The sequence below is a fragment of the Grus americana genome, chromosome 1, assembly GCF_028858705.1.
Source record: "Grus americana isolate bGruAme1 chromosome 1, bGruAme1.mat, whole genome shotgun sequence".
Classification (NCBI taxonomy): Eukaryota; Metazoa; Chordata; class Aves; order Gruiformes; family Gruidae; genus Grus; species Grus americana.
The window spans coordinates 61,221,101-61,236,785 of NC_072852.1; the positions used below are offsets into that span (position 1 = coordinate 61,221,101).

The 15,685-nt window shown below is 42.2% G+C and overlaps 2 protein-coding genes across 4 annotated transcripts in view; both read right to left on the reverse strand.

The window, feature by feature from the left end:
* The window catches only part of RIC8B (RIC8 guanine nucleotide exchange factor B), a 37,706-nt gene extending 32,374 nt beyond the window's left edge, over nucleotides 1-5,332 (reverse strand). The window contains exons 1-2 of one of the 3 annotated variants that reach the window (XM_054834380.1): nucleotides 5,163-5,332; nucleotides 1,695-1,742 (exon numbers count right to left, since the gene is read on the reverse strand). In XM_054834380.1, coding sequence (XP_054690355.1) covers nucleotides 1,695-1,742; nucleotides 5,163-5,249 — 135 coding nt within the window. In that variant the 5' untranslated portion in view covers nucleotides 5,250-5,332. Of the gene's footprint in view, nucleotides 1-15; nucleotides 57-1,694; nucleotides 1,743-5,162 lie in introns of those variants that run through there. The other 2 variants (XM_054834388.1, XM_054834398.1) reach the window with 2 other exon arrangements.
* A 4,421-nt stretch (nucleotides 5,333-9,753) lies between these two features.
* RFX4 (regulatory factor X4) overlaps nucleotides 9,754-15,685 on the reverse strand; it is a 98,771-nt gene continuing 92,839 nt past the window's right edge. Inside the window, exon 18 of the mRNA XM_054839741.1 lies at nucleotides 9,754-11,134. Coding sequence (XP_054695716.1) covers nucleotides 10,862-11,134 — 273 coding nt within the window. The 3' untranslated portion in view covers nucleotides 9,754-10,861. The remainder of the gene's footprint in view (nucleotides 11,135-15,685) is intronic.

The following is a 15,685-nucleotide window of genomic DNA, read 5'->3' on the forward strand; positions in this document are numbered from 1 at the left end:
GTTAAGTCTGCTTACTGTCTTAAACACTCCTTGATGAGCTTCATTCAGCTTTAAGTTAACGTCACAGGAAGAACAACAATTTGCTCAGAAAATGTGTCGAGAACTTAACCAATTAAGTAGTAATTCTATCAAGGATTTTCAGAATACTTCTTAGCAAGACAGAAGCCACAACCAACTACAGCAACAGGCTTAAAACATAAAATAAAATATTATTCAACTGTATGTACATCTCTAAAACATTCAGCTTACAAAACTATCAAACATACTTAAGTGTTTGTCATAGTGGCTATTGCTCAACTACAGCTTTAAACACTGATTCAAACTTACATATCCTATAATAAATTAAAGGTATTTCCCATAAAAATTCTGTTATAACTCTGCATTTAACACATATCTAAATCCCAATGAAGAAAGCTACATATATCAGCAGGGTGGGGGGTAGTGGTAGTGGAAATCACATGAAGTCTGTAGCAGCTGTCATCACAGGACTGTGAAACAAACCTATTCTACAGGAAGATTGGGGAAGGCTTCTAGGCCACATTCATGGTTTTATTTTATTTTGATTTATGAGAGACAACAGCAATATTTACCATAAGTTTTATTTAACTTTCACTACTACTTTTGTGCTGAACTGCATAGCTTGACTTAACTTTTGTGTGCAAGTAAGAGATCTTCAAGTCATCTGTGCACTAAACAATTCTCACTTGAGACTACTGTACACATAACTGATGGTTTTGTAAATGCAAATGACAGAGGGACTTATCCCACCCATTTCTACCAGAAAAAGATTTAAGACCTGAAAATATTTAGATTTTGCACAAAATCATGGAATGAACTGATGTGTGTCAAATGAGACAAACTATCCTTGCAGGAATGTTGCAATTGTGATTTCAAGCTTTAAGTTTATTTCAGAAATAGAGAAAACATGCAGCCTCATTCACTAATGAAAATGTTCTGATAAATATGCAAATTAGTCCGAAAACTAGTTAGAGAAGAGAAACGAAGGGTCTTGTCATTACATATTATGCCATAAAAATAACAGAAGAAAAAAAAAATCAAGGGCAGCCCAAGCTTTATATGTGAGGCTGTAGATGGATCTCAAGGGACCTAGTAAGCCCTGACACACCTGTACAGCTCCATGCTACAACACACAAACATTTCCCATCTTTGGAACCTGACATGCACAGTACACCTTCTGCTGACTACCGCTACCTTTGGATTAACAGGCTGCTGGAGCTTTGTCTCCTTTACAGCTCCATAGCTTTCTTCTGTACTTATCCCTTCATCTTAATCTCTAATATTGTCTAAGTATCTAACATAGACAAGAAATTGCTACCTGCTGAGAGAAGAAAAAAAGATAAAAATGTATTGCAAAATGTTTATCTCAGATCCAGAAGAAAAGTTATCTTTATTCCCCCACTTCAAATCTGTACCCAACAGAATTCTTTATAGGCTTTTCTGTTATTACTTTTATTCAAGACAGGGCTTTTTGTTAGGCAGATTTGTTTTCCTTTTTCAGAAAAAAAGGGGAATGGGTAATTGTCATGTCTCTTGCACTAAATAAACAAAACTGAAAACAGAAATTTACAATCACTGACCACATCCTTTCACAACGGCAGCTAAGTTAAGAGACTGCTTTTCCTTTGCTAGACTTTGAACCAGAGCAGGTATGTAGCTACCTGGCCTTTACTTACCTTTCTTTTGTCTTCATCTGCTGGATCAAATCTGAAAATGGTCCGATTCTGGAAAAAAAAAAAAAAAAAAAAAAGAGGGAGAGAGAGAGAGGAGTTTGCATTTGTTACATGAACATCAGCTGTCAAGTATGTAATACCTGGGAAGCTGTTATACAACTTTAGGAGTCTGGTTAAAACCATCCTTGAATAATGAGGCCAAAACCATGTTAACTCATGTCCTTCCCTATTCTACCCAACAGCAGTGAGCCACTTCAGTAAGTGGCTCCAACTAATGATTTCACAATTACCTCGCTATTGGTACAGAGCAAGCCTTGACCTGTGGGCTGTGTTTCCGACATGAGTTAACAACCTCACACATTGCCCTTTACAAGGTGAAAAACATAGCTATAGTCTGGCGTTTTACAGATACGTTATTACTCAGTCTCTTCCCCGAGCAATTCTTGTTTACAAGCTTTTGACTGCACTTTAAAGCGCACCTAACTGGAACAACCATAGTATAATCTTGCCCAGAAAACAATACTACAAATCAAATAAGCCTTACTACTAAAACTACCAGTTTCCCTGTTGTGGCAATCTCCAAAACACATTACCATGGTATTTGTTTCTCTGGCACTGTCAAACACAAGATAGACATGGTCTAACAAGGAGTACTTATTTCCTGTTAAACACTTCAAATAGTAATTGAGTCTAGTTCTATGTTAGTATCCTGAAGTATGTTACTAGTGAAATACTACTCATATCACAAAGTTTATTCTGCCAAAGAAAACAGCAGTAATACCAGAGAGTTATTTTAATGATGTTTTAAAACTTCCAAGCTAAATTATTAAGTATGATGAACAGCTTCTAAAAAAAAAAAAAAACAACCAAACCCTCAGTTATTCCTAATACACAACTTGCTATATCATGCAAGTGATGAAGAAACAAAAGTGACCCCCCACAGCACATTAGTGAGCCTCTTACCTTTCATTGCACAAGCTCACAGATACACAGACAGGGCTTGGACATCTACCCTACCACCAAGGGTTACCAATATCAGTCAGATCCTTGAGGATGGTAGGAAAATAATTCCTCTCCTTTCCCTTCCAGGGCTCCCAATAACACTACTGAACCACAGGAGTTCAGCAAAATGCTAGCAAAAAGCAGATGAGCAATTAACCAAGAGAAGGCAATCTTTGCATTTGCACATGAACAGCTTTGGAAATTTACAAAGGGAATGTAGTGACAGTAAGTAGTTCAGGCACTGGAAGAACAGAGATTTGGAATAATCATTGCAAATGGGACAGCATAGAGGAGCAAGAACAGACCTATTAATTTCTCTCCTTATAGTTATTCTATAGCCACCTGCACCGTAGAACTACACTTAATCCATCCTTTCTTTTCAATTAAAGCGTATTTAATTTGCTATTTGGGAAAAAAATAAGGAAACCTAAAGCCCAGAAGAGGCATGGGTAAAGATCTGGAACCCAGAGTACCGTGCCTACTCTTTGCTGGCCCACAGGCAGTATTTCCTACATCTCTCTGTGCAACGTAGATATATTAAGGCAAACTTCTTAACAAGAAATACAGTAAGAGAAATGTCATATTGAGATGGTATTAAGAGATTCCCATTCCACTTCAAAAGTATTTAGCTACACACGTAAATCCAAGACTTCATTCAAAGACTTGAAATGCCAGAAGAGAAAACACACCAGCTCTCACTCTGTCCTTGAGAATTCAACTTAAGCCTAAATAATTCATCTCGGGAAGCTGCCAATGCGGCATAAAATCCAGTAGAGCAAAATTAAGAAGTGATGTTTGTGTGTGCTTTTTGACTGAAGACATTTAACGAAGGGTCATTTTCAAGGGTAAAGACAGGAGATAAAAGGTTCCCTCAATCAGAATCCTTCCTCTGTACCTTAGAGGTCAGTGAGTTAAAACAGTTTGATGTGTCTTATGAACTCTAGGCCTACCAATGCTTCAGAGAAAGTGCCCTGCAACTGCATCAATCTCTACAACTGAATTTCATGTGCACAAAAGGCAGCCTACACGGAGACCGTTGCTTCTTCTGGAAGCTCAAATTTGAGTGAAGATATCAGTTATTGCCATTGTTAGACTTAAAATATATTGCACGTAAGACAGCAAACTTCAAGCCATCCCTTGGAGGCTGAAGAATAACCGTATACCAATCCACATTCTTTTGGCTTTTCTGCTAATCACAGAGCTAGGAATCTCTGACTAAAAACCTGCATGTTTCTTCCTGTAACAGATTCCTAAATTTCATCTGAAAGTTCAACACAACTGCATTTAAATTACAGCCAAACTTTGAGTAGTACCAGCTTTAGGGACTTGTGTGCCATTCACAGAATTGTCTATGCAAAGGACAGACACTTGATGGGTCAAGATGTGAGCTTTAGAAACTGACTATACTGCTCTACTAAATTCTAGGTGTCAAAATGTCTCTACCAGAGGAGGGGGGTGGGGAGAAATCCACTTAACATCTAGCTTCATTCCAATTTCTACTTCCCAATATTACCAGAAATCCCTTCACTTCTTGACTTAGCCCACACATATCACACTGTAATAGCAATAGAAACTAGGTACTCTTTAATACAACAGGTTGGGCTTTTAATGCTGACAGGTAACCCTGCTTTTAGCTGTCAACCCTTTTCCCTTTGCTTGGCCAGAAACACAGAGCAATCAAGTGAGGGTTGGCAGTCCATTTTACACACACACACACCCCCACCACCACTGCAGAGCTACTCCTCTGCACGCTGACAGGGCACGGAAGCGGCGCGAAGGGCCCTCTTCCACACGCCAAAGGGCTGCCGGCTAAGGGCAGCACCTCGGGCAGGTGAGCAGGGGCACGATGTTGTTACCCAAGAGACTTCAGAGTTATTTTATCCAGCCTCTTCGCAGAGGCACAGGCAGGTTAAGAGACTTCTGAGGTAAACTTACGCTGTGGAATAGCTCTTTTTACAGCTTGATCACCGATAACCCGCTATGCTATACGTCGGGCAGGTGAAGCAGAGGCAAGGCAGAAGGCGCGGGGGGCCAAGCGTGGCTACCGGCTCGATCTACCCGCGATACCGCTGGCTTTGTGCTCCCCTGACCGCCTGCTTTCCTCTAGGCGCTGCCCTCGCTCACCACCCCGAAACCCCACGGTGCCCTGCGCAGCCTGCGGGCGGAGAGCACACGGGGAAGCGCGGGGGACGCGGGCAGGCTGCGCCACGCAGGCCGCCCCGGCACCGCTAGCTGAGGGAAAGGCAGCAGAAGCGGTGACCGCAGGGGACCCGCCGCAGAGCCGAGCCCGCGGGGCAGTGGCCGGAGCTCCGGCAGGCCGGGGGAGCGGGGGCGGAACCCTCGCGGCCCGGTGCCGGCGGGGCTGCCGAGGGCGGGGCGGCGACACCGCCGGGGGGAGCGGGGGCGGAGGGGCCGGCTCGCACCGCGGGGGGAGGGGGAGGACACCCGCCCTCCGCAACGGCCCGTTACCTCCTCGTTGTACCGTGCCAGGACCCGCTCCACGACCTCGGCGCCACCGCGCCCTTCCACGGCCTCCAGCACCGCGCCCAGCTCCATGCCCGCCGGACGCCGCCTTTGCCCCGCTCCTCCGGCAGCAGCCGCCACCCCGCCGCGCCCCGACCTCCTACCCCGCGCCCCCCTGACGTGACGTGACGCAACGCAACGATTCCCTTGGAAACCGCCCGGACTGGCAGGCAGCGCTCGCGCGCTATTGGTTGGTGGGGAGGGCCGCGTGCACCGCCAAGCCCTCCCATTGGCTGCCCTCCCGCCCAGTCCCGCCGGCAAGAGAATGTGGCGAGAGGACTACGCCTCCCAGCATGCCATGCGACGCGGGACTGCGGTGCGCGGCGAGATCCGCGGGCTTTGGTGCCGCGGGGCACGATGGGTGCTGTAGTCCGCTCGGGGCAGTCCCGACCGACGCCGGGCGACGAGGGCGGCGGAGCGGTACGAGGAGTGGGGATTCGAGCGTCAAGCGGGCGCCGCCGGCCGGGAGAGGTCCTCGGGTTGGTCAGTGGCACAAAGCACACCCCGACGCATACCCTCCTCGTTAGGCTTTGCCGTAACGCCTGGCAGCAAAACAAACGCCTTTTTTTCTCAAATCCAAGCCACCAGAGCGGTGACCACACGAAAATTCACCATTTCCATTTGGAGACAAACCTCTCTCTCTGAGGGACAGCATGGCCGCCTCCCCCAGACTGCCTGATATCCACTCACAGAGGGGTTGATATATTTTTTGGAGGGTGTTGATGCGGGTGTGAGCAGAGGAGAGACGCCAGTGCCATGCCGCTGCCATGTTTTGTCTGGGCAGTGGCGGGACGGGACGGTGGGCTGCACCCACGCGAGAGCCAGCGGTGACAGAGCAAAGCTGAGCTAAAGTGCTCTGCAAGACCAGAGGTTTAAACAACATTGAGAAGATAAGAAGGATTCCCATACTCAGGGTGCCCTACAATCAAAATTCATTGTCCAGATAGCAGAAAATTATATATCGAAGTTAACAAAAAAACACGTAATACTTCGGAGGGAGCTGTGGTCAGTCTCTCCTTGGGCTGTTTACTCCTTCAGCAGCAACTCAGGAGGCACTCTGTGGTCACGAAGAGAAACTTTTCATCTCACAAACGATCGGCTCCGTGCCGGAAAATACAACAAGGGCAGGGCAGTTTCATCTGCAGATGGATGGTGGCTCCAACGAGTGCTGAAGGTGCTAAGGTGTGCCAGCGTATGCCTGTGTGTGTTTAAGATGCAGACCCAAACTAGGATCTGGATTTTTTGGTTAGGGGTTTCTTGCCACAATGGGTTGAACTGAGATACAAAACCAGAACAACACAAAATGAGCCTGAAGTGCATAACCATTTCTTCTGAGTCAGGTCCATGTGTACACTAATGCAGCTTTTGAGAGAAATCCAGTAAAAATGATCCTTTGTTTGATTTACAGTTCTATCATAAAGCATAAGCCTGCTTAGATTTACTTCACAGCACAGCAAAACACTCATTTTACTCATACATTGCCAATTACTTTTATTTTTTAATTAAAAAACCCTAAAAAATAAAGACTAGAAAACTGTTACTGCCCTTTAAAGGCACATTGTTATTCATCATCAGTGCATTTTAGTTTCCACTTTAGGTAGCATATGAAGGATTAGGATTTCAATGAAAGAGGGGGACAGAATAAATTGCATCCTCTACCAAAGAACTGCCAGACCTTTTCAGATGGGTGCATACCATGAGCCCTTCCCATGTTAGTCAGCTTTATCTAAACCTTCCAAAGCAATGTCTGCCCCTGAATTTCATGGGTTTCAGGGTCAGTCACAACAGAATTGTGGGGCTGGGGAGGTCAGAGGCCATTTTTGTCAAAGGGTAGTGACCTTAGCAGCAAGAGGTAGCCTGACAAAAACAGGATTCATGCTAGTGAATGGAGTTCTCACTGCTCTTCCCCCGCTGAGTCTTTTTTCTACCTGGTAATGAAAAATCTTGAAGAATTGTAATGGGTTTTTATATGCATACATACATATATGTTTGTGTGTATGCATCTATTAAAATATTATATATGTTATGTTAGTTATGCTATAACATATAACATTACAATATTTTATATATTACATCTATCTTTTGTTATATGTTTTAGCCCATGATAAAGATCACACTTTTAATAAAATGTGTTTGTTGTGAGAAGACAGAGAAGAAGGAAAAGGAAAAGGAAAAGAAAAAGAAAAAAGGAAAAAGAAAAAGAAAGAAAAGAGAAATTGAATATTTTGGCATGTGATATAAAAGCTTCTTCAGAAAGATTTGTGCAGTCACATATTTACTTTATATACACATAAATACGTGGCTAGGCACAAAACAGCAGTTTCAGTTACCATGGTCAAGGGAAGGGCTTAATTAACAGTCTGCAGGCTCTGACTCAGGAGGTTTGGCAATTTGTACTGGGATGATTTAAGAGACTCCTGCCCCTAACTAGCCACTCTGCCCAGAGGTTATCATCCTCTCACGAGCTGCTGCACTTCACAGCCTGGTGTATACCCGTGACCTGAAAGCTGCAGCAGTTTATATTAATATGGTGGGTTCTGACCTGCAGTGGTCAAAGAGGGGGCCTGCTTTCCCTTGCAGCCCTTCTGATGCAGATGGTGGTGGTGACCTCTGTAGAGCTGTGTTCAGTAATCTATATATTGCTCCCCATGAATGTCCAGTTTAAATTTCAAAGCCCTCATCAGGAAGCAGTTCAAAGGTGTTTGGAAGTGCATGTTCAGACTCCTGTGGCATCAACACAAGTTTCAAAGTTAATTAAAAGAAAAAATGAAAGACTGTGGAGGTTCTTTTGCAAAAGACTTTCAAAGCCCTATCTGACTGGCGATGTTCTGTGGCTCTTTTTTATGAGCAGCTTTGTGGTGCTGCTGTTGGTCAAAATTCCCTCTCCCAGCACTTCGCGCATGGTGTTGCTGTTCTCCACTCAGAAAGTCATTATTTCTGGGGCTGACACCATATCCAATATCCATCCTCCTTCCTGAACAGTCTCTCTGGGCTCTTCATGTCAGGGTAACTGAGTTGTCCCCAAACATGTTGAATGATGCGGCACATTTGTAGACTAAAATATTCTTGCTTTCTCTTCTCTTTCGGTCAATGGGGATTAGACTTCATTTGGTTTAACAAGTTCTAAAAAATGTAGGACGTGCTTCTGGCTTCCCTTGAGTGGTGCTAGGGTTCACCTCCTTCCTGATCCTTCCAAAGACCCAGCTTTGAGTTACCAGTCCATTCTGCCCACAAGCGTCTCGCCTAAACATCTGGTCCTTGGAGGGACCATGGCAGGTCATGGTCAGCAGTCCATCAGGTAACTGGAGATTAATCAGTGTCCCAGCAATAGTGAATTCGTGAGCAGGGTCACAGCAGGCTCTTGGCAGATACGATGCAATGCAGAGATTTGGAATCCGTTGGAGAAGAGAAAGCGGATTTTTCTATTCTAGTGACACTGTCTTTCTCGTACTAATTTCTCACAGTCTTGATGAGGCAGATATTTCTATGCTTGTTAATAATTAATAGGCCAGAATCAATGTTTTAATTTAAACATCTTCAATAACAAAATGCAAAGTAGGACTTTGGTCTCAAACACATCAAAACTCCATCTGCTAAAGACTGGCCACTCAAAAAACTTCCTCACATTACTTACTTTCTTCATGTGTAGACAATTTTGCCTGAAGATAACTTGAATAAGAATGAAATAGATGAGTTAGCCTAAGCCGGATCTCCCCTGTCCTTAATAAAAGTGAAGAGCAAATGTATATTGGGTAATAACACCAGCTGACGGGGTAAAATTTTAGAAGGTCTGTGACACTAACCTAGGAATCAAGATTTTCATCAGATATGCAAAGGTGGACATAGGGTCCCGTTGTGTTTCTGAAAAACCTCACCAGGACCTTGGCTGAATATTTAAGTGCCTGAACACTTGCCAAACCTGGCCTGGAACATTCTCCCTCCCTCAGTTCTTGCAGATTTCCAGCTCATTCCTGTAGTTATTTCAGACCCCAAACTCTCACCGGTTTACCCACTAGTTAAATATACATGGTCTGAGAATTTTGCCACTTTATTTAGTTACCTAAAGAAAAATGACTTTTCTGTTTCTGGTTTTCCAGACCTGCCTCGGTGAGTACACTGGCTTGGGTGACCAACAGCAGCAGGACTTAAACCAAACAGTACAGAGTCATGCGTACAGTCATAGCCTTGAGCTTGGAGCCCTTTCAGCTGAAAGCACAGGTGTAGGACTACGCATTTGCTGTGAGTTATATATGTTCTCAAGTCCTTCATTGGATAAAAACATACGTGGTCACATTTAGGGTTTTTTGAAGGTTTGCAGCTTGTAGAAGTTTCTGCATCTATGTAAATTTAAATGGTATCTATTTAATTTCAAGAACTTTATTTGACTGTGAAAATCCCTCATATGCCTTGCACAACTGTACAAATAACGCTTTTGTCCATTTTAGGCATAAACGTGGTTAGCATCACACTGGGTGCTATCAAAGATTTTATTTACAAAACAATTACTAAAATGCCTGATGTCATATTTCCATTTATTTATTTCTTACCCATAGGGTAATAGGTCCACCATAATTGCTTGGTGCATTTTATAATACAGAAGAAAAAGCTATGTTAATAAAATCTAACAAAACCTCACAAATAGCTACAAATCTGACAGAAAATGTCTAAGAAAAATTCTCCCCAAAATACAATACATTTTTCCACACATACACAGTACAGAATAAGTTCAAAGGCACAGCTTTGAATTTTGCTTTTGTAGAAGTATATAGAATTATCACCACGTGAAGGAATTGAGAGAACAGTTTCATACCTGTCAATAGGTAATTAAATGAATAATCATGTTTGCAGTGTCATTTTCTTTACATAATTGCTTCATATCATCATATTTAACATATGTGGCTCTGAATCCAAAATCTTCCCAGTCCCCAAGTCCCTTCTTAACCTTGTCATTACTGACCAGAGAAGTTAGATTTTTCCAGATTGTGCAAACTTAACACAAATACATATATAATAAGAACAATAGTCAACTTAAGGCAGTGTATAATTCAATGCTACATGTCTTTTCTTTTCTTTTGTAAAGATCAAACTCACTGGATCAACAGAAAGGTGCATCAATATACAAAGTTAGGTGTAAAGTGAAACCTACCAACAACGCGTCTTTTAAGGAGCCAGACAGAGGAATTGATATCAAGTGATGACTTGGCAGAATGGTTTTTAAGGAATGCATTAAGAGCTTAAAAGAAGAACAGATGACAGAGTTTTGCTGAGGGTGAATTTCCTGTCTTTAATTCAAATTATAAATAGTTCCAGTACTTTTTTTGTAAGACTCATTAACATTTATCAATAAGAGAGGGAGGAAAAAATGGCTCACTCAAACTGACGTCACACAGGGTTGGCCCACATGCCAGAATTAAAAAAGGCACAGATCGGCCCAAAAAGTGGTTTAGAATAGCACAAAAATCTTTTTCGGCTACGGGAACATTCAGTTATACTGGTCTGCAATCTGCCCACATTATGAACTACGTTTACTTGCCCAGGATCTTTTCCATCTTCACCTCCCTTGAAGAACGTCCATGAAAAGTCTCACATAACATGAAGTTTTTAGAACTTTTTAAGTATATGGGCTCAGCTGATACCAGTCATTTTCATTTAGCCCAACCTGTGGTGGCTTCGCCATTGATGTAGGCAAAGCCGGGAAAGTGTTGCATGTGCTCATATTCAGAATTTCTGCGTGTAGTCAAGGGAGTGTACATGTCACTAGAATTTCCATATCTTGTGGAGTGCATGGATGGGCTCGTGTAGCAGGAGTTCGCGGCCGGGACCTCCGGCCAGCGAGGAGTTACTGGTGTGGGATGCAGCCTTGGAGTACTGCTCATCAAACAGGGCTCCATTCTTGATGTTGGGCTGTTAAAAGGGTACTACAATAAAAACAGAGAGAAACAAATTAAAGAATTATCTACTGCATACTTAATTTTAAAATAGGGGCTGGTGGTATCACAATTCTGTTTTTAACAAAATGAAAATCATATGAATTGGCAGCCTTCCAACAACTAGGTAACATACTGAAGGTGGAATACCCGATAACTAGTGCCTGCAGTCAAACCAAAGTGCCAGTCTTGCAAAAGTCTTGCAAAGCAGTCACTGCCTTTAAATACTGATTTAGTTTATCAAAGACCTAGGTACTGGCAGGTATACCTGGGAGCAAAAAAATAAATTTAATTCTTCCAATCTTTTTCTCACAGCTTTTATGTGGAAACTTGCTATGCAGTGAAAAACAGAGTATAAAATGTCCCAACTCCTGCTTACTCAACTGAGTTTTGAGGGAGGGGAGTAAAAGGATCTTTATTGCTGGAAAGGTGCCTTCCCTTTTAAATGTTCACAAGCCATCCTGCAAGTTTCTGTGGAAATATTGTATGGTCTGGTCTCAGAACGAGCAGCTAATTGGAGAACTTCTGAAAAGAGGTAGGCAGAAGATGAATCTCTCTATTCCCCAGCTGTTCACAGTGACAGTTGGAAACTAGAAATCAAAGAAGTTTGACAAATGCCTCCCACTAAGGGGAGGATGTGCTGAGGATAGGATAGGCAGGAAAACAGAGAATGGCTTTTGCCCTGTGTAGTCACAAGCTGCCCAGCAACAGAAAGTAAACTGTGCTTAGGAGCACTTGCTTAACATCTGTTTATCTTATTGCCTGTCTTACAGGAGCAGATCATCTGTGTGCTGTACGTAAGAAATGGCTCTCCCTGTTTTGTCCTCCTATTATCCAACCGCATCACAGAGATGGTTTGGATCCCTGTTCCCCTTGACCAGCCATGTATCTTCAGAGCTTCTATGTTTTACATGCAAATGCATCCATACACACAGGGCTGTACCTTTTCTACAAAAAGTGTCATAATTTTAAATTTCCTGATCTTGGATTGTTTGACACTGTGGTGTTTCCTTAACTAGAAAGCTGTCACCAAAGTAGGACTATCACTTCTTCTGATGCTTACAAAGCTTGCAAGCTGCATGCCAAACTATTTATGACTGAGGACTGTAAAACACCTTCCCCATATTTTGGAGGGTCATGGAGAGAAGAGCTGTGGTAGTTGTTCCTAGGAACAACATCAGCAGTGATTCCCAAAGGGTTTCATTACATTACTCCACTGCCGGATGGGGCTGGGGTTAATCAGTTGTGTAAGTGGGTCCCCAAGGCAATTACAGCAATGTCTCCATGAGGAGTTTCTGCTGACTCCCTCCAGACCACAGCCAGGAAGGCAGCCCTGCCTTGGCAAACGTATTCAAACAGTTCACAAGCCTCAGGCAGCTCAAAAGCCACACGCTGGCCACTCCTAATTAGAGAGGAGAAAGAGAAGACTATTTTTGACCAAAGTACTGTAGTTAGTGATTTAACATATTCTACCGTGTCCTGGGGAGACAGGCCAGTTAGCAGATGAGAGAAAGAAGAGATTAAAGCTGTACAATGCATTATTTAGTATATATTTCTCAACACTACAGAGACTGTGGATTTGCCTGTGCAATCAGCTGCTGAAACAGGCTCGTAAATGGCAGCACCATACTGGAGCATCAAGACTTCAAGTGGTACTGCTAATACAGCTATAAGAATAAGCTGTCTTGACAACAGTGGCAACAAGTCTATACAAGATCATCTACATTTCCATCTTCATTCCAGCAAGAGGCTTTTCAGTAGGAAAATTCAGCAGAGATTAGGCACTGACTGCAGAAAGCCTTATATTCCTTTGCAGAAGAATCAAATTTGCAGAATTGCTGGCCTTCCAGAAGCTTTTGCTGAAGATAAGAGCTGCCTGTGCCCAGCAACAATGAAACTCAAACTTTGAAGTTTTATATGAGGTGATTTGAATTTAGGATCATGGTTGTCTCCTTTAACTCATTAATTAACTCATTAATTAACTCCCTCAAAAGACAAACAACTTGCAAGTATTCTAAGTAAACAGAAGAGGTTCCAGAAAAAGTTGAAACAATTTTTATATTTTTAATATTTGGGAGACTAGCTAGTAGATTTAGGATGCAGCTTTCCTGGTCTGCACCAGTAATACACTGAAGTAATTTTCATGCTAGTGCCTGCTGACTGCCTTCACCTCAACATCTTGGTGAACAAAGCTTCTGCCATAATGAATACAGAGGAAAAGTTGTCATGTGATTCACTACAGCTTCAGAGTTGAAATCATCTCCCCTATCTTTAGTTGTCAAAAAGTCAGGCATCTAATAAAAGTGAGTCATCTGTGCTCTGTCTACAGCCAGCGGAAGAATTTATCAAACCTTGAGATAAATATTTAAGACAGAAGATGAGCAGTCCTCAGTAGATGGCTCTTTTCTTCCTCCTCCTACATGATGTAATCCATTAGTTAGATTGGATCAAGTTAAATAATAGTCCCTTTTCCACAGTTGTCAAATCCATAAGTTGTTTTTCTTGGCTGATCTCAAATGTGCCACTAATGACTGTGTACAAAATGCTTTGAGAGGGTAGGAGTCGGGACCAGGATGGATCATTGGGAAAAAACCACTCCACACAAATAATACATTTTTAACTTTCTGTTTTCTGTATGTCACCTATGGAGCTGCAAGATGAGGGCCAAGCTAGAAACATTCTTGTCTTCAGTAGTGTTTTACTTGATATCAATTATCATGGTCTTTGCCTTTATTACCCATTGATCTATACTTGAAGTCACTGTAGACTCTTGTATTAAAGAATATATTTACAGCAAGATTAATCTAGATTTTTTCCGTAATACACCAATGATTATCTCTTGTCTTCTTCCCAATGTGATATTTGATCTGCTCTGTGTTAACCATAACAGGGTCCTTTGCCATCCTGACTCAGTGCAATTTTCCTTTGAGGTTGTGACTTACAACAGGGGAATTACTTGCTTTCATACCCCTTACAAATGCCAAGAGAAAGCCCTGGGATCAGCCAGGATAATTTGCTACTTGATAAGTTGTAGATTGCAAAACTTTCATCTATAACCCAAGAGGAACAAAATGAACTCTGGGAATATTGTGGTGGGTCTCCTGGTTGTATGTGGCATTACGTGGGGAAGCCACATAATGTCTTTTAGGTAGTTTTGACCTAAACCTGTGCTGCTGGGGGAATGAAACCTTGGCTCCCAGAATGAGCTTCAGGATGCATTGAAAAGGAAAGATAATCCTCCTCCTATCTGCAGTCAAGAGGTCATGCTAAGGCTTACTAAGAAGGCAAGGGTAATGGCTGTGCATGAGGGGACGGGATACAGTGGGCTGCTTTTCCTTTTCATCAAGCGCACCCGATGCAGCTGTGTTTATGAATGTGTCATGAATGTAAAAAGAATAATTGCTTGCAAATAACATGGACCCTAAATATCTAGTATTTTACAATAAATTCTGTTATGACTGAATGCAAGATGGAAAGTTTTGTAATGGTAGGTCAGCTAATCGCAAATGAGTCAGTGACTTCTTTTTCCCTACAGTGAAGAGACTATTGAAAGACAATATTTTTAAAGTACTCGTTGGCCCCTGCCTGACTATTAACTCACCCAATGAAGCATCTATTCAGCCTTGTTGGAGTGTCCAAAGCATAGCCATCTGGGCGGATGCCTGCCCATGCTGCCTGAATCACCTTTCACACTCTACATCCGGTTTAATGAAGAGTGCTTAAGCATGCTGAACTCAAAACACTGGGGCCTAGTGATCTTTGCCAGATATAAAAGCGACGTTTGTTGGAGGGCTCTTGACAGGAAATTACCATTTTCTGGGTTAACTCACACTTGCTGCTACTGCTGCCGTTAGACCTAGACAAGAAGCCCTTTAAGTCTGGGAGACTTTGAGCAGATTATTGTTAAGGCCTTGCCCAAAAATGTAAAATTAATTCAATTTCTTTTAGTATTATTTTAGAAAATACAACGTTAAATATGTCCTCCCATTAAGTGAAGACTGAGTTCCTGCAGTGTGAGGATGGAGAATAATCTCTTTATTCTTATCCTCAACTCACTGACTGATTATGCATGGAGGTGAAAGGTGTCTCTGTCCAAACAGCAAAATATTTTCCTTATGAATGTATGTGGCTCTGACTTTACATTGCATCAGCTCACACTTTTGCAGAATGCTGTAAGTTAATGTACGTTAGCCACTACTTTAGGACTTGTAAATAACTCATATTAGAAGTTCTAGCAATTGTGAAGAACTGGCTATAAATTAACTTCATAAAAATATGCTTAAAATCTCAAAAAATAGCATAGTCAAAACTATTGATTGATTGCATCTTTATAACCTTTAATTTGATCCTTTTCTCCACAAATTTAAGGTTACCAAATATTAGTCTGTCAAATAGGCTGGGTGAAACTTTCAAGTCAATCTAAATTATTTTGGTACTTTTGGGAGTGGTATTTGGAGCCTTATGACAATGCCATTTGTAATGATTTAAAAAGAAGTTAAGACATTTGCTTCCTGTTGCATTCAATACATAATTACTTCAATT